General features: G+C 41.9%; 1 protein-coding gene across 10 annotated transcripts in view; it reads right to left on the bottom strand.

The window, feature by feature from the left end:
• Nucleotides 1–15,995, bottom strand: part of LOC137371194 (testis-specific gene 10 protein-like) — a 145,455-nt gene extending 129,460 nt beyond the window's left edge. For 3 of the 10 annotated variants that reach the window (XM_068033349.1, XM_068033342.1, XM_068033341.1), the window contains exon 1: nt 15,457–15,858. In XM_068033349.1, the coding sequence (XP_067889450.1) occupies nt 15,457–15,510 (54 nt within the window). In that variant the 5' untranslated portion in view covers nt 15,511–15,858. The other 7 variants (XM_068033351.1, XM_068033344.1, XM_068033346.1 and 4 more) reach the window with 7 other exon arrangements.
• Between the last annotated feature and the right edge of the window lie 3,234 nt (nt 15,996–19,229).

Here is a 19,229-nt window from a genome sequence, read left to right on the forward strand (position 1 = left end):
GGTAATATACTGGTATGGATTGAGAATTGGTTAACGGACAGAAAACAGTAGGAATAAATGGGTCACTCGCAGGTTGGTAAACTGTGACTAGTGGGGCTCAGAAATGCAGAGTATTTCTTAAACAGCAAGAGGTTAAGGGGAGGCAGTAGCGTAGTGGTATTTTCACTGGACTAGTAAACCAGAGACCCAGGGTATTGCTCTGGGGACATGGGTTCAAATCCCATCACAGCAGAAGGTGGAATTTGAATTCAATTAATAAATCTGGAATTAAAAAGCTAGTCTAATGATGGCCATGAAACCATTGTTGATTATTGTAAAAACCCATCTGGTTCACTGATGTCCTTTAGGGAAGGAAATCTGCTGCCCTTACCTGGTCTGGCCTACATGTGACTCCAGACCCACAGCAATGTGGTTGACCCTTACACGCCCTCTGAAATGGCCCAGCAAGCCACTCAGTTAGGGCAATTAGGGATGGGCAATAAATGCTGGCCTAGCCAGCGACACCCACATCCCATGAATGAATTTAAAAAAAGATTGCGAAGTATTGATGTCCAAAGGGACCAGGGTGTCCTTGTTCATGAGTCACTAAAAGCTAGCATGCAGGTACAGCAAGCAATTGGGAAGGCAATTGCCAAAGGATTGGAGTACAGGATGGCACAGTGGTTAGCACCACAGCCTCAAAGCTCCAGCGACCCAGGTTTGGTTTTGGGTACTGCCTGTGCAGAGTTTGCAAGTTCTCCCTGTGACCACGTGGGCTTCCGCCGGGTGCTCCGGTTTTCTCCCACAGCCAAAGACTTGCAGGTTGATAGGTAAATTGGCCATTGCAAATTGCCCCTAGTGTAGGTAGGTGGTAGGAATATGGGATTAATGTAGGATTAGTATAAATGGGTGGTTGTTGGTCGGCAGAGACCTGGTGGGCTGAAGAGTCTGTTTCAGTGCTGTATCCCTCTATGAAGTGAAGCCAATTCTGTGAAGTTGTGCTGCAATTGTATAGACCTTGGCTTGACCACACCGAGAGTATTTTGTACAGTTTTTGTCTCCTTACCCAAGGAAGGATATACTTGCCATAGAGAGTGCAATGAAGGTTCATCGGACTGATCCTTCGGATGGCGGGACTGTCCTATGAGGAGAGATTGAAGAGACTGGGCCCACATTCTCTAGAGTTTAGAAGAATGACAAGTGATCTAATTGAAGCAGACAAAATTCTTACAGGGCTCAACAAGGTAGATGCAGGAAGGATCTTTTCCCTGGCTGGGGGAATGGGGTCTAGAACCAGGTGTCAGTGTCTCAGAAATAAGAGGTAGGCCATGTAGGACTGAGATGAGGATGAATTTTTTCACTCAAAGGGTGGTGCATCTGGGAACTGCTCGACCCCAGAGCGAGAGCGAGTGAGTGAGCGTACTAGATACTAAAGATATCAAAGGATATGGGGATAGTGCGGGAAAATGGTGCTGAGGTAGATGATCAGCCATAGTCTAGTTGAATGGTGGAACAGGCTCGAGGGGCTGAATGGCCTACCCTTGCTCCCATTTGCTATGTTCCTATAACAGAGAAGGTTGATGTGGTGTACATGGACTTCCAAAAGGTATTTCATAAAGTGCCACATTACAGGCTTTCCAGCAAATTTAGAGCCCTTTGAATAAAAGGGGCAGTAGCAGCATAGATACGAAATTGACAACTACTGTTTCTTGTCACTCAATGATTGTTTTTCGGACTGGAAAAAGATATATAGCGGGCTTCCTCAGGGGTTGGTGTTGGGACCCCCGCTTTTCCTGATATACATTAATGACCTTGACATCAGTGTGCCAGGCACAACTTCAAAATTTGCAGATGACAAAACTTGCAAGTATTGTGAACTGCAAGGAGGATAGTGATAAACTTCAAGGAGACATAAACAGGCTGCTTGAATGGGAGGAAAAGCGACAGATGAAATTTAATGGAGAAAAGTGCGAAGTGACTCATTTTGGTAGGAAGAATGAGGAAAGGCAATACAAATTTAAGGGTTGTCATGCTAGGCCCCCACCTGCCAAGAATGAGGCACATCAATTTTGTCATGAACATTGATTTTTAACTGTTACTGGAGCAAGGAAAATGACTTGTTAAACAGATCAGCTGTGGCTGGAAAATACATTTGCATTAACAGACGGTGCTTGCGTATACAAAGGACCATTCCCTGACACATTCAATGCACAATAGAGATGTTGATCACTGGACAGTGAGGGGGGTGGGGAAGCGCATTCCAAGGCCTTCCAGGTGATGCAATCCACAGGGACCAGGACTGGTTGGAGCAGCTGGTCACATAACTAACTGGCTGTTCTAGGGGTCTTTTGAACTAGCCAGAGTTTGAACTCAAAGACTGTTTGCTCCTGGACTGAGAAGATCTCTCCTATCAGCTCTAATCTCTTTCTCACAAGCCTCTGAATCCACTGAACACACATGAACCCCAAGAGAGAAAAGTCTCCTGCAGCGAACAAGGTTTAAGAAAAATACTGAGCCCCAACAAAATGCAAGATCTACCTGCAATCAAGGATTCTACAGTGAGCTCAAAGAACTAACAAAAACTCTTCAGATATTGCCTTAAACTTTGACTTGACTTATCTTCTGCTCTTTTCTGTCTCTATTTGCATGTGTGTATCGCATATACATGCTAGCATGGGCGTGTAACCGTAGGCATCAACCAAATTAGATTTTAAAGGTCAGGTTTAATAACCAAGGGGGAGCTAAAAACAGGGTGTTTAAAATTAAACCCTGTTACGGTAAGACCAGGTGAAGGCTGAGGGGGACTCCTAGACACCTTTCTCACCCGGTCGTAACAGGGTGCAATTCTAAAAGGTGGTGCAGGAACAGAGGGACCTCGGGGTCTGTGTACACAAATCATTGAAGGTTGCTGGTCAGATTGAGAATATGGGACAGCACGTGTTTGAGGCACCTTTTCTAGCCCCTTCCTCAGGTGAGGTGAGCAGAGCGGACCCTAAAAAGGAATGCTCAGTCATGGAGGCTGCTGCCGGAGAATCACTTCTGTCCCAATTCCAAGAGCTCAGCGACCAGACAACCACCGCCTACCTGCAGATTTGTGACTAGACACCTCCAGATTCATAGCCCTGCCTCTGATGCCACTCGTCCATTGCTGGACAGATTTTCAGTGTCCCTAGCAGAGGACTCCACGTGTCTTTTAATGTGAACAAGAAGATGCACAGTCGACAACTGCACAATCTTTTGATGGGTTGGCATTCTTTACCCAAGGGCAAGCCATGATGACTGGTGAGTGCCAAATCCACTGCAGCCTTCATCTGCCGTTGATGTACATGTGCCTCACTCATGCACCTGTTCCACCATCGAAGACTTGTAACATGTTTTTATTGAGGTTCATCCCTCTAGACCCACCCAGATCAACATAGCAGGCGTATCGCATGCAGGTTTTGGCTGGGAAGGACTTGGTGGAAGGATAAGCTGTGAGTAAAGCCACAACCAGTCCACCACACTGGGATGTGAGGACAAGTACCATTTTGAAGGTACTACTCGGCAGAGGCCTGAGCCTTAAATAGAGGCATATAAAGTACAAGAACAAGGAAGTTATGGTAAACCTGTATAAAACACTGGTTTGGCCTCAACTGGAGTATTGGGTACCCAGAACTGGACACCCTACTTTAGGAAGGACGTTAAGGCATTAGAGAGAATGCAGAAAAGATTAACAAGAATGATATTCCTCATCCCTGGAACTAGTTACGTGGATAGTGTTACAACCAGGTGAGAAAGGTGTCTAGGGGTCTGTTACTGCCTTCACCTGGTCTTATTGTAACAGGGTATTATTTTTAAACAAACCATGTTTTTAGCTCCCCTTTGGTGAATCCTTGCTCACAGCTTTCAGTTCAGGCAAAGAAATGAGCATAAACAGGCTTTCTTCGGTTTAAAAGAGAAAAGTGAAATTTATTAAACCTTAAACAAACTGATACGGTTAACACCTATGGATATATGACACACCCATGCTAGCATGCACATGTGATACACACATGCAAATAGGGACAGAAGAGAAGAAAAATAAAATGGAGAGGTTTGAGGCAGTCTCTAAGGTGGGGGTGGGGGGAGGGTTCTTGTTACTGTTTGTTTTTGCAGCTCACCACAGAGTTCTTGATTGTAGCCAGCTCTTACTTTTCATTAGGGCCCGGTATTCTTCTTAAACCTTGTTCACTGTAGGAGACTTTTCTCTCTTGGGGTTCATATGTCTTCAATGGTTTCTAAAGCTGATGAGAGTGAGATGAGAGCAGACAGGAGAGCGGTCTTCGGTCCAGGAGAAAAGTGCTTTCTGATTTCTTTCCCTGTTGGAGTTTTTTTGAATTTGAACTTCCAACAGTCAGTCATGTGACTAAAACTGGTGTGACCCCTACTTCTGTGTATCGGGCAAACAACGACTGGGTCTCCTTGTTCCAACACTGTCTGTTTCTATACAAATGGCTTTCCAGTCAGGGGCTTGCAATTTTAAGTTTTAATGTTCATGTAGCGAGATAATGTGTGCCTCAGTCTCAGCAGGTGGAGGGCTTGCCTGACAATAGATTGGAGAAGCTGGGGCTGTTCTCCTTGGAGAACAGAAGATTAAGAGATTTGATCGAGGTGTTCAAAATCATCATGAGGGGTCTGGACAGAGTAGATCGGGAGAAATTGTTCCCATTGGCAAAAGAATCCAGAACCAGAGGACACAGATTTAAGGTGATTGGCAAAAAAAAGCAACGGCAACATGGAAAAACTTTTTTTTTTTAAATGCGAGTGGTTAGGATCTGGAATACACTGCCATAGGCCCAATTTACTCATTCGCCCCTTATAGGACAGCTCTCATATCCCAGGAATCAATCTAGTGAACCTTCATTGCATCCCCTCTAAGGCAAGTATATTCTTCCTTAGATAAGGGAGACCCCAAAACAGTACACAGTAGTTCAAGTGCAGTCTCACAAAAACCCCACGATTGTAAAGACTTCTTTACTTTTATACTCCAACCTTTATTGTAAAGGCCAAATACCATTATCCTTCCTAACTGCTTGCTGTACCTGCAAGCTAACTTTGTGATTCATGTACAAGGACCCCCAAAATCCCTTTGAATTGTGATAACTAGTCTCTCACCTTTGAAAAAAAATACTGCTTTTTCATTCAAGCTAGCATAATGAATAATTTCACATTTACCTCATTACACTCCATGTGCCACCTTCTTGCCAAATCACTTTACCAGTCTACATCCCTTTGCAGCCTCTCTGCATTCTCCAAACAGCTTACTTTCCCACCTAGCTTTGTTTCGTCAGCAAACTTGTTATAGTTGGTCCCCTCATCTAAGTCACTGATATATAGATTGTAAATAGCGGAGGCCCAAACATTGATCCTTGTAGCACTCCACCAGTTACATCCTCCCATATGAAAAATGACAAATTCATTCCAAATCTGTTTTCTGTACATTAACCAATCCTCAAACCATGCTACTATATTATCCCCAATCCCATAAAAACATAGAAGATAGGAGTAGGCCATTCGGCCCTTCGAGCCTGCTCCACCATTCATTATGGTCATGGCTGATCATCCAACTCAGTAACCTGTTCCTGCTCTCCCCCCATATCCTTTGATCCCTTTCACCTCAAGAGCCATATCTAACTCCTTCTTGAAAACATACAATTTTTGGCCTCAACTGCTTTCTGTGGTAGCGAATTCCACAGGCTCGCCACTCTCTGGGTGAAGAAATTTCTCATCAGTCTTGAAAGGTTTACCCCATATCCTTAGACCCCTAGTTTTGGACTCCCCCACCATCGGGAACATCCTTCCTGCATCTACCCTATCAAGTCCTGTTAGAATTTTATAGGTTTCTATGAGATCCCCCCTCACTCTTCTGAACTCCAGCAAATACAACCCTAAGCAACTCAATCTCTCCTCATACGTCAGTCCTGCCATCCCAGGAATCAGTCTAGTAAACCTTCGCTGCACTCCCTCTATAGCAAGAACATCCTTCCTCAGATAAGCAGACCAAAACGGCACACAATATTCCAGGTGTGGCCTCACCTAGGCCCTGTATAATTGCAGCAAGACATCCCTGCTCCTGTACTCAAATCCTCTCGCTATGAAGGCCAACATGCCATTTGCCTTTTTTACCACCTGTTGCACCTGCATGCTTACCTTCAGCGGCTGGTATACAAGAACAGCCAGGTCTCATTGCATATTCCCCTCTCTGCTTATGGCATTTCAGATAGTAATCTGCCTTCCTGCTTTCGCGACCAAAGTGGATAACCTCACATTTATCCACATTATACTGCATCTGCCATGCATTTGCCCACTCACTTAACTTGTCCAAATCACCCTGAAGCCTCTGTGCATACTCCTCACAACTCACCCTCCCACCCAGTTTTGTGTCATCTGCAAATTTGGAGATATTACATTTCGTTCCCTCATCTAAATCATTAATATATATTGTGAATAGCTGGGGTCCTAGCACCGATCCCTGCGGTACCCCACTAGCCTGCCACTTGGAAAAAGTCCGGTTATTCTTACACTGTTTCCTATCTGCCAACCAATTTTCTATCCATCACAATACACTACCCCCAATCCTTTGCACTTTAATTATACACGCTAATCTCTTATGTGGGACTTTGTCGATAGCTTTCTCAAAGTCCAAATAAACCACATCCACTGGCTCCCCTTCATCAACTCTACTAGTTACATCAAAGAATTCTAGTAGATTTGTCAAGCACGATTTCCCTTTCATAAATCCATGCTGACTGTCCGATTCTACCATTGTTCTCCAAGTGCTCTGCTATAAAATCTTTGATAATGGACTCTAGAATCTTCCACACTACTGACATCAGGCTGACTGGTCTATAATTCCCTGCTTTCTCTCTACCTCCCTTTTTAAATAGTGGGGGTTACATTAGCTACCCTCCAATCTATAGGAACTGTTCCAGAGTCTATAAAATCTTGGAAGATGACCACCAATGCATCCACTATTTCCAGAGCCACTTCCTTAAGTACTCTGGGATGTAGATTATCAGGCCCTGGGGATTTATCGGCCTTCAATCCCATCAATTTCCCCAACACCATTTCTCTACTAATACTGATTTCCTTCAGTTCCTCCCTCTCACTAAGCCCTGTGTTCCCCAACATTTCTGGTATGATATTTGTGTCCTCCTTTGTAAAGACAGAACCAAAGTATGCATTTAGTTGGTCAGCCATTTCTTTGTTCCCCATAATAAGTTCCCATTTCTGACTGCAAGGGACCTACATTTGTCTTCACCAATCTTTTTCTCTTCACATACCTATAGAAACTTTTACAGTCAGTTTTTATGTTCCCCACAAGCTTGCTCTCGTACTCTATTTTCCCCTTCTTAACCAATCCCTTGGTCCTCCTTTGCTGAATTCTAAACTGCTCCCAATCCTCAGGTCTGTTGCTTTTTCTGGCAAATTTGTATGCCTCTTCCTTGGATCTAAGGCTATCGTTAATTTCCCTTGTAAACCATGGTTTGGCTACCTTTCCAGTTTTACTTTTGCACCAGACAGGAATAAACAATTGTTGCAGTTCATCCACGTGGTCTTTGAATGTTTGCCATTGCCTATCCACCGACATCTTTAAGTAACGTTTCCCTATCCGTCATAGCCAACTCGTGCCTCATACCTTCGTAGTTTCCTTTAAGGTTCAGGACCCTAGTCTCAGAATCAACTACATCACTCTCCATCTTGATGAAGAATTCTATCATATTATGGTCACTCATCCCCAAGGGGTCTCGCACAACTAGATCAATTATTCCTCTCACATTACACAATACCCAGTCTAGTATGGCCTATTCTCTAGTTGGTTCCTCAACGTATTGGTGCAGAAGACCATCCCGTATACACTCCATGAATTCCTCCTCTACGGTATTGAGACCAATTTGGTTTGCCCAATCTATATGCAGATTAATGTCACCCATAATTACAGATGTTCCTTTATTGCATGCGTCTCTAATTTCCTGTTTAATGCCATTCCCAACATCACAACAGTTTGGGGGTCTATATATAACTCCCACTGACGTTTTTTGCCCTTAGTGTTTCTCAGCTCTACCTATACAGATTCCACATCATCAGAGCTAATATCCTTCCTCACTACTGTGTTAATTTCCTCTTTAAACAGCAATGCAACTCCTCCACCCCATGGGGGCCTAATCAAGTGGCACTTTATTGAACTTCTGAAAATCCAAATACATATTACATACACTGGTTCCCCTTTATACCCTGCTAATTACACCCTCAAAAAAAACCTCAGATTTGACAAACACAATTTGCCTTGCAAAGAACAGTGTTGATTCTGCCTAATCAATGATTTTTCAAGTGCCCGGTCATCACATCATTAATAGTAGATTCTAGCAATTCCCTCCTATTGATGTCAGGTTAACTGGCTCATACCTCCCTGTTTTCTCTCTCCTTCCCTTCCTGAACAGCTATATTACATTTGCTACCTTTCAATCCACAGAGACCATTCTGGAATCTAGGGAATTCTGGATCGTCAAGTGTATCAACCATTTCTGCCGCCACCTCTTCAAACCATAGGGTGTAGGGCGTCAAGTCCTGGGGATTTTTTTGGCTTTTAGCCCTATTAATATCTCCAGTACCTTTTCCTACTAATATAAATTCAGATCCACACTCTCATTAAAACCTTGGTTTCTCCACAATTTTCAGTAGGTTCTTGACCAACAAGATATTTGTTTAAGATCTCTATCATTTCCTTATCCCCATTATAATTTCTCTTCTCAGCCTCTAATAAACCCACATTTACTTTCGCCAATCTCTTCCTTTTTACATGCTTTTAAAAGCTCGAACAATCTGTTTTTATATTTCTTGCTACTTTACTCATTTTATTTTATTTCTAGTCATCAATTTCTTGATCATCCTTTGCTGCTTTTTAAAACTCTCCCAATCCTCAGGCTTACTATTCTTTGACAACATTATAAGCTTCTTTTTTTAAATCGATTAACTTCTATGGTTAGCTATGGCTGTACCACTTTCAGTAGGGTTTTTAATTCCTCAAGGAAATGTATATTTGTTGAAAAATTATTTAAATGTTTCCCATTACTTATTTACTGTTACATCTTTTAATCTAATTTCTCAATCTACCTCAGCTAACATGCCCCTCCTACCTATAATTCACTTTAAATTTAAAACCCTAGTTTCAGACTTAACTACTTTCACACTCAATATGAAATTCTATCATTCTATATATTCTCTTCCCCAGAATATGCTTTATTTCCTGTCTCCTTACACAATACTAGATCTAAAATAGCCTGTTCCCTATTTAGTTCCAGGCATATTGTTCTTGAAAACTTATCTTGAATGCATTCCATAAACTTGTCCTTCAAGCTACTTTTGCCAACTTGGTTTGCCCAATCTGAAGTTCCCCATGATTATTGCATAACCCTTGAGGAAAAACAGGAGGGACAGAGATATAGAGTGGAGCTTTGTCTGGAAAAAGTTGAAAACTGTAGCAGGTGCTTAAGTGGGTTTTCACTTTGTACAATACCCTCACTGTTCACATTTGTTTTTAAAGAGCAAATTATAGAGAAGCTTTTCCTAAATTGATCACCTGAAAATTTAGCTGAAAGTTATGATCCTGGCTATTATTATCCCTTTGTTTAATTCCTGCAACTTCAATGGCTACCTCAGATTCAAGATTGTGACTCAGGAGGTCTAAGCCCTTTTCTGTACTTTCCTGTAGATGAAAGGAGGGGGAGATGAGAGAAAACAAAATCAGCCTATTAACAATGTAATTGTAAATAAGCAATAATGTAATTGTAAATAAATAGGTACGTTAAACTGATAATGCATTAAAGCTATTTATTTTGGTCTTGGAAAAACATATTTGCATAGAGCAATACAGCACAGGAGGCTATTTGGACCTTCGTGTCAGTGGCTATGATTTACAGAGAATACCAATAAACAATTCTAAGGAGATTGCACAATATTGCATTTTATAAATTTGGTAAATGGCTTCCATGAATTAATTTAAGAATTAGAATTTGTAGAGACAATACCATTGAGTTCTATGGAAATTTTGAGTAGGGCAGATACAGGCACGTAAAATACCTACTTCAGTCATGAGAATAGACTTATCATTCAAACTAGTTGTGCAGCTGATTCCCATTTGGGAAATATTGTACACTTGCCCATTACATATTCTACTTAATGTTCTAATTTTTAATAAAAACTGCATTTTAACTTTCTTGGACCAATTTTCTAAAATTTAACCTGAATTATGATATCATGACAAAGTAAAATATCAGGTAATGATACACTAATCAATCTCCCTGTCTGAAAGCAATTTAGAGTTTAATTCTCCAGCTTGAAACATCGTCAGCTTGGCTTCCTCCATTAATTGTCCCCCAGAGTACAATGTACAGGCTGTGCTGACATTGGCAGAGAGTTTGAACTACTGATTGTTCTGACAAATGGATTTTCTTCCCCTAGTCCGGTAGGTGAATTTTGTTTTTAAAAAGATGGAAACAAACAGATGATAGCCAGAGCCTGCACTCCAAGCACATACACACTCAGGGTTAGAGGCAGCTGACTCCTAGTTCAAGATATAGGGTAGGGACACAGTACCCTTGGGTTGAAGAGCAGACAAATATTGGCCCTCAGACTGAGGTCTGGTGGGGGTAGAGCAGGAAGAGGAGTCATAAGGAAGCTGGGTCACAGATCAAAGTAAGGGGATGGGCGTAAAAAAAAAAATCATTCAATGCCACCGGTTTTCCAGGTTTCAAATTTATTATGCATAATATATCACAGGTAATATTTGAATACCTCTGGTCTATAAGAATGCCATTATTTCAACTAGATTTATATATCATAGTTACTACCCCACCTCCTCTATTGGTCCCTTACTCACTTCTATAGGATCTTCCTGTTATATGTCTTATTCAGCTTTATGCTCGTGGTATGAAGAGGTCAGTGACCGAAAAAAGATCATCTCCAAAAACAAAGCTCAGGATTGGGCATCAGCGACTGCCAGACTTGGAAACTATGTTAAGGTGCAGACTCTGTCTCCTTGGCATTTTGATTTCCAGTCATTATGATGGTGTGTGGAGCTCAATCCTGCTCCTTCAAATAACCCTTGTCATGTGGCAGACAACAACAACAAATTTATACAGTGCCTTTAACGTAATAAAACATCCCAAGGCACTTCATGGGAGGGTTTAGAGTTTGACACTGAGCCACATAAATCAATATTAGGGCAGATGGCTTTGGCAGACAATAACTTTTACTATATAAATCATGCCACCACTAACTGTTAAGTAGTTCTTTCTGGCATCATCACAAAAGTGCCGATTCACAGCTCAGACTATTTTCAGCAATCTTTGATGTTCTTGCATTGGATCTCTTCCCATCAAAAAATAGTCTCCAGAAGGTGGATTCAGAGGCATTTTGCTACTTCATTAACTTTATTAAAACCATCCTGCCAGCCACGGTTTTTTAAAAAAACTTAAGTATTTTTGTTAAAGAAAAAAAAAAACTTACTTGGAAACAACCAACTCAGTTGGAAGAGTCTGGCCTCAACATTAACCCTACCCTTTGAAAAAAAAAACCTGCTAAAATTCAATCCATAAAGGGATACGGGGATAGTGTAGGAAAAAGGCATTGAAGTGGACGATCAGCCATGATCGTATTGAATGGCGGATCATTCAGTTCCTAAATTCCTGAAATTTCTTATTTCATACACAAGGTATGTATCATACCCCTCGCACATTAATGTGATATGAACTTCACTTTTAAACGTCTGTAATGGTGTTTGCAGCTATCCTTATTGTAGTAGCTTTTGTTTTTTCACCTGACAATTTGTAGGGTAACTATATTTGAAGCTGTGGGGCGACAATTGCAAGGCTATGAGGCAGTCAGAGGGTCAACTGCCATATCTTTTTCCCCTGAAATTTCTTTTGACTGCACTACAATTTATAGTAGTGGGAAAGCAAAGTCAGAGGTATGCTTTGGTTTGATTTATTGGTCTCACTGAGCAGTAAATAGTTAGATCATCCAAATGTCTTTGTTTACTCCCATTTACTACAACAGAACCACATAATGATTTGTCTCAGACATACTTGGGCCACTGCTTGCACACAAAAGTACTCAAATTAAGCATCCATTATACATACTTCGCACAAATACATGGGTTCTTTTGGCAGAGTTACCCTTTTCTCCTATAGTTCCACCCATTACCTTTACTCCTGTATCATGTACTTTCTGCAGCTAAGTGGGCTGTCAGTGACTATACCAGACCCTGTTGTCAGCAGAAGGCATAGGATCATAGACTTGAGATTATCAGAAAGGTACAGGCATCCACTTAATAGCTGCACTGTTGCAGAGAGGTAAGATCAGGAACTCAGAGTGGTGGCTCTAAAGCCACTTTTATACTAGAGTCATAGAGAGATACAGCACCGAAACAGGCCCTTCGGCCTACCGAGTCCGCGCTGACCAACAACCACCCATTTTATACTAATCCTACATTAATCCCATTTATCCCTCACATCCCCACCTTCCCTCAATTCTCCTACCACCTACCTACACTAGGGGCAATTTTTTTTTTTTTTTTACAATGGCCAATTTACCCATCAACCCGCAACTCTTTGGCATGTGGGAGGAAACCAGAGCAACTGGAGAAAGCCCACGCGGTCACAGGGAGAACTCGCAAACTCTGCACAGGCAGTACCTAGAACCGAACCCGGGTCGCTGGAGCTCTGAGGCTGCGGTGTTAAGCACTGTGCCACCCAAAGGACTCAGTTAGTTTGGATTCTGGGACTATGGAAACCATGAGCTGACTGTTGGTAGTTTTCATGCTGCGCAAAAAAAAACCCCCAAAAAAAAGTGTATGATTCTGTCAGTAGGATAAGCATGCCAGATTAATCAGCACAAACACCTGACTGACATGACTGAACAATAGTTCATGTACTGGTGCATGTTTAGTTCAGATTACAAGAGTGCTTAAAATTGCAATTTCAAAAAGATAATGTGACAGAATCTCAGCAGTAGGAATGCACAACTTTCCTTTTTGTCCTCATCAAGCATTCCTAAATGATTACAATAGGATCGAGGATAATCCACTCTCCATTGGATCAACATGACTCTTATGCTATTAGATTTTCCTCATGAAAAATGGAATGCCAAGAAGGCAAGGAGAATCAATCATGAGTCAGCATTGGTTTCTCCAGGGGTTTTGCAGAGGGGAGTAGTGACCTTGGTTAGTAATTCACACCAACAAATCCAGTACATCAGCAACAGAACAAAGATCATTTGACAGTAGTGGAGAAAAATCCTGAGCAGGATGGGAACCAGTTGAAACAGATCAGAACTAGGTCAGTGTAGAGTGGATTTCCATCCAAGATACATAAAGCAACAAAATAAAGCTGAGAAACAACAGTATAATGAAATACAGTTAGAAGCTCAGTAGGTTGACAGTTAGAGATAGGGGTTGGGCTGCTGGCGAGAAAAAGGTACCTTCAAATTTGAAGCAACTGAATAACAGCACCCAAATTTGTTCAGCCTAATCCTGATAGCAATGGAATCCAGGAGTCCAGAAATTGAAATCAAATTCAGAGCTCCAGCCATTGAAAAAAAGTGGTGAAAAAAAGAACATTTTCAAGAGAGAATCTAGCCATGTAGCCTTGACATTCAATGGCATTGCCATCGCTCGTTCCCCCACCATCCTAGAAGTCAGCATTGACCAAAAACTGAACTGGACCAGCATGTAAACACTGTGGCTACAAGAGCAGGTGAAAGGCTACGTATTTTGCAGCGAGTAGCTCACTTCCTGATTTCCCAAAGCTTTTCCACCTTCTAAAAGCACAAGTCAGGAGTTTGATGGAATACTTAACACTTGCCTGTCAGAGTACAGCTCCAACACCCAGGAAAAAACAGCTTACTTAATTGGCACACCCATCCAACACCAGCACATAGGAACAGCAGCACCATCTACAAGACGCACTGTAGCAACTTGCCAACGGTCCTTCAACACCTTCCAAACACACAACCTCTACCACCAAGAACAAGGACAGCAGTCACCACCTGCAAGTTCCCCAAGTTACACACCATTGTCACTGGGTCAAAATCCTGGAACCCCTGAATAGCATTGCGGGTGTCCCTATACCACACAGACTTCAGCAGTTCAAGAAGGTAGCTCACCACCATCTACTCAAGGGTAATTAGGGGTGAACAATAAATGCTGGTCTTGCCAGCAATGCCCATTTTCTATGATTGGAAAAAAAAGCATCGTCAGGATAAAAAGCAAAATACTGTGTTTTGATTTCAGATTTCCAGTAGGTCTGGCAGCATCTGTGGAGACAGAAACAGAGTTAATGTTTCAGGTCTGTGACCTTTCAAAACAGTAATTCTGTTTCTCTCTCCACAGATGCTGCCAGACCTGCTGTGCATTTCTAGCACTTTCTGTTTTTATTATGCATGGTCAGGAGATGGGCCACATGCTCTGCACTGGCAGCTTTAAACTTGTAGTTTGAACTTGAACTTAGAGCTTGGGTTAAATGCATCCACTATTAGAGTCAAAGGAACTTAAAACAAAGAAAAAAAGTGTGTTTGGGGGAGAAAGGGCAAAAAATGGCAACGAATGTCCACGGATTGGAGTTGCAGAGGAGAGGAATTCAGTATGCAGTGAGCTGCTGTTCCAGAAGCTATCTTGCATATCTGCACTCCAACTGAACTAGTATTTTTTTTTATTTTACAAAAATCTACTACATGGTCACTGTTGCTGGCTTTTTATTTCCAGGTTTTTTAAAATCCAAATTCTCAAACTGCCATGGTGGGATTTAAACTCTCATTCACTGGATTACAAACCCAACATAGTCCCTATAACTGCCTTGTAACCCTAAAGATACAGCATCAAAATCTGCACACAATTTTAACTAAGCCAAGCAGTATTTTTTCCAGGCTTAGCATTAGTGCTTTGCTTTTGCATTTATGAAACCTAATATTCTATATCTTTGACATCTTACACATTTATATAAAAAGGGGCATTTTAAATTAGAAAGTCAGTGAATTTGGAGTTAATTGGGATTGCCTTTTAAGACATTTCCTTTGAGGAAGAAATTTCCTACCTTCTTGATACCGGAAAAACAACCACAGGAGTAAGCGGTTGCTATAGCAACCAGTGGCTTTTATGATCCTTTCAATTGATGCTGTGCAAACTTTTGTTGAGGCATTTTTTAAAAACAAGTTGGTTCAGATATCCGTATAAACGGTTTCTCTCATTTACGAAACGCGGAATGGGTAAGTAAAAAAAGCTTCTGTTTTGAAAAAGCAACTTTGAAGAGATGCTAATTATTTGTCGGAACCGAATATACAAAAAAGATTTCACTTTTATTTTAAGTTAACAAATTAATTTATTTTGTGAAACACACTTTTGTTGTTGATGGAAAGTAGTGAAATATTCACAGAATTGAATTCAAACTGTTTTTAATATTTTACCTTCAAGTCAGATGCTGCCCAACTCCACCTGCGCGCAGGCAACTCTGAAGACATACTGGAGAGAGCGCGGCGAGACTAGGTCGTCTGTTCTCCAGGATGAGTTTTGGTGGTGTGGTAGTGGGTAGTTTTTTTTTTAAAACCCCTTCCCTTCCTCTTAGTTTTAAATCCCTTGCTATTTCCAAGAAACATTAAAAGTCCCCCCCTTTTTTTCCCCCTCAAGCTGACACCCAGCTCGCTACTGTCACACGCACCACAGGCTGCGTGGCATTGTGACATCAGGGGGACTGAAGAGAGAGAAAGGCCCAAAGCCCAACAAACAAAAATACACATAAATAAACTATTTTCAAAAAAACACATGCCCAGCAACTTCACCAAATAAACTCTCCATGGTTCATACCGAGATAGCAACCTATGTGATATACTTTAAGCAAAGCAATATAAATAAATAAACAAACCTCTAGCTCCTCACAGCTACAACTACTGAACACTCAGGTGAAGACAACTCCTGAATGACGAGCAGCCGGCGATCGGGTACCTGATCACTCCGCCCCGCCCCCCTCTTCGCGTCCACCTATAACAAATCTAGCTTTCACAAAGGGCAGCAAAGGAACCAATCAAAAATATTCACCCGCCGCCGTTGCCGAGCCGTTCTAACCAATCATAATCCACTAACGGAAATTTGCGGCCGAAGATACTGGAATGAAGGAAAACAGTTTGGCTCTTATGTCGGTACTTCTAAACTTTCTCAGCCGATTGCCAGAAGACAAGCTGCGATTTAATCGGCATTACAATTCAAATACAACAAAAGCACAACCGTTAGCTCCGCCTACTACGACACTGGTTGCCCAGTCACGCCGCGTGCTTAACAACAAGCAAACAGTGTAGGTTAGAGGTCATTCATGGCGTCACCCCTCATTGTAAGTCGTGCCCTGGTTCTGATTTAAATGACATTCAATTGGTAATATCTTTTCAGTTTAAAAAAATAATAAAGTTTACTACTAATTAGTGATAATTCATTAAAGCATCTCTACTGGAAAAATAAGAGGTATTATTGAGACTAACTGGATTGCTCTTCAAAAGAGCTGTCACAGATTCGATGGGCAGAATAGTTTCCTTCAGTGCTGTAATATTCTATCAGTCTAACTAAGAATTAACCATTTGATCTATCAACGGTATCTAACAGTTAACAACATAGTTTGTAAAGGAGCAAGAAATTGAAGGGCATTAAAGGAAACTTGTGATGATTTGGAAATAAATCTGCGTGGATCAATCTATGAAATCAGCACAAATGCAGAGCTGGTTGCAATTTTGTTTCTTCATTCAGGGAACGTTGGTGTCATTGGGAATGCCAACATTTATTGCCTATCCCTAATTGACCTTAAGAAGGTGGTGGTGAACTGCTTTCTTGAGCTGCTGCGATCCATGTGGTGAAGGTATTCTCACAGTGCTGTCAGAGAGGGAATTCTAGGATTTTGACTGAGTGACCATGAAGGAATGGCAATATAATTCCAAGACACCATGAAGGAATGCGGATATATTTCCAAGACAGGATGGTGCATGACTTGGAGGGAAACTTGCAGGTGGTGTTCCACTCTGCCTGCTGCCCTTTCTCTTCTTGGTGGTAGAGGTCGTTTGGAAGATGCTGTCAAAGAATTCTTGATGAGTTGCTGCAGTGCATTTTGCAGATGGTGCATGCTGCAGACATAGTACGCCAGTGGTGGAGGGAGTGCACGTTTAAGGTCGTGGATGGGGTGCCGAACAAGCGGGCCGCTTTGTCCTGGATGCTATCAAGCTCCTCGAGTGTTGTTGGAGCTGCACTCATCCAGGCAAGTAGAACGTATTTCATCACACACAAAAACAAGAAATCCAGCATTTCTTGTTTTTGTTTCAGATTTCCAGCATCCGCAGTATTTTGCTTTTATTTTAGTATTTCATCACACTCCTGACTTGTGCCTTGTAGATGGTGGAAAGGCTTTGGGGAGTCAGAAGGTGAGTTACTGCAGAATTCCCAGCCTCTGACCTGCTCTTGTAGCCACAGTATTTATTACAGATTCACAGAATTGTTACATCACAGAAGGAGGCCATTCAGCCCGTCATGTCTGCGCTGGATCTCCGAAACAGCAATTTACCTAATGCCACTCCCCCGCCTTCTTCCCATAGCCTTGCACATTCTTCCTTTTCAGATAAAAATCCAATTCCCTCTTGAATACCTTGATTGAATTGCCTCCACCACACTCTCAGGTAGTGCATTTCAGATCCTAACCACACGCTGCATGAAAAATCTTTCCTCATGTCGCCATTTCATTTTTTCCCAATTACTTTGAATCTGTGCCCTCTTGTTCTCAATCCTTCCACCAATGGGGAACGTTTTTCTCTAACTACTCTGTCCAGACCACTTATGATTTTGAACACCTCCGTCAAATCTCCTTTCAAACTTCTCTAAGGCAAACAGTCTCAACTTCTCCATTTTATCCATGTAACTGAAGTTTCTCATCCCCGGAACCTTCGTGTGAATCTTTTCTGCACTCTCTCTAATGCTTTCACATCTTTCCTAAATTTGGCGCCCAGAACTGGACACAAACTCCAGTTGAGGCTGAAACAATGATCTATACAAGTTTAACATAACTGCTGCTCACAATGTGGTCGCCTCTACATTGATTGATCGCTTTGCGGAACATCTCCACTCGGTTTGCAAGCATGACCCCGAGCTTCGGGTTGCTTGCCGTTTCAATTCACCACCCTGCTCCCATGCCCATATTTCTGTCCTTGGCCTGCTGCAGTGTTCCAGTGAACATCAATGCAAGCTCGTAAAACAGCACCTCATTTTCTGATTCGGTACTCTACAGCCTTCCGGACTCAACATTGAGTTCAATAATTTCAGGGCATGACTGGCCCTTTTTTATTTTTTAATCATGTGCCTGCCCTAAACTTGGTTTTTCATGTTTGTGCATTTGGACAGAGCTGTTCATTATTCTGTCATTAACACTCTCTCTGGACTAATACTTAGTCTTTCACCACACCATTAGCACACTCCCTTTGCCTTTGTCCCATGACATATTTGTCATTTAATCTCTCCTGCCCTCTGCCTTATCACACAGCTTCCATTTTGTTCTCTCCCGCCACCCCACTCCTGCTTCACTTGCTTAAAACCTATTACATTTCTAACCTTTGCCAGTTCCAATGTAAGATCACAGACCTGAAACGTTAACTCTGCTTCTATCTCCACAGATGCTGCCAGACCTGCTGAGTATTTCCAGCACTTTCTGTTTTTATTTAACATAACTTTCTTGCTTTTGTACTCTATGCCCCTATTAATGAAGCCTAGGATGCGGTCGCTTTCTCAGCCTGTCCTGCCACCTTACTGACTTATACACATGTACACCCAGGTCCCTCTGCTCCTTCACCCACTTTAGAATTGTACCCTGTATTTTATAATGTCTCTCTGCGTTCTTCCTACCAAAATGAATCACTTCACACTTCTCTGCATTAAATTTCATCTGCCACTTGTGTGCTCATTCCACCAACCTGTTTATGTACCTCTGAAGTTCGACACTATTCTCCTCATAGTTCACAATGTTTCCAAGTTTCGTATTATCAGCAAATTTTGCAATTGTGCCCAGTACACCAAAGTCTAGGTCATTAAAAATAATGAGGAAGAACAAGGGTCTTAACACCAACCTTTGAGGAACTCCATGACAAACCTTCCTCCAATCCAAAAAGCATCCATTAACCACTACTCTTTGTTTCCTATCAATCAGCTGATTTGGTATCCA

Source organism: Heterodontus francisci, chromosome 6 (assembly GCF_036365525.1).
Source record: "Heterodontus francisci isolate sHetFra1 chromosome 6, sHetFra1.hap1, whole genome shotgun sequence".
Lineage (NCBI taxonomy): Eukaryota > Metazoa > Chordata > Chondrichthyes > Heterodontiformes > Heterodontidae > Heterodontus > Heterodontus francisci.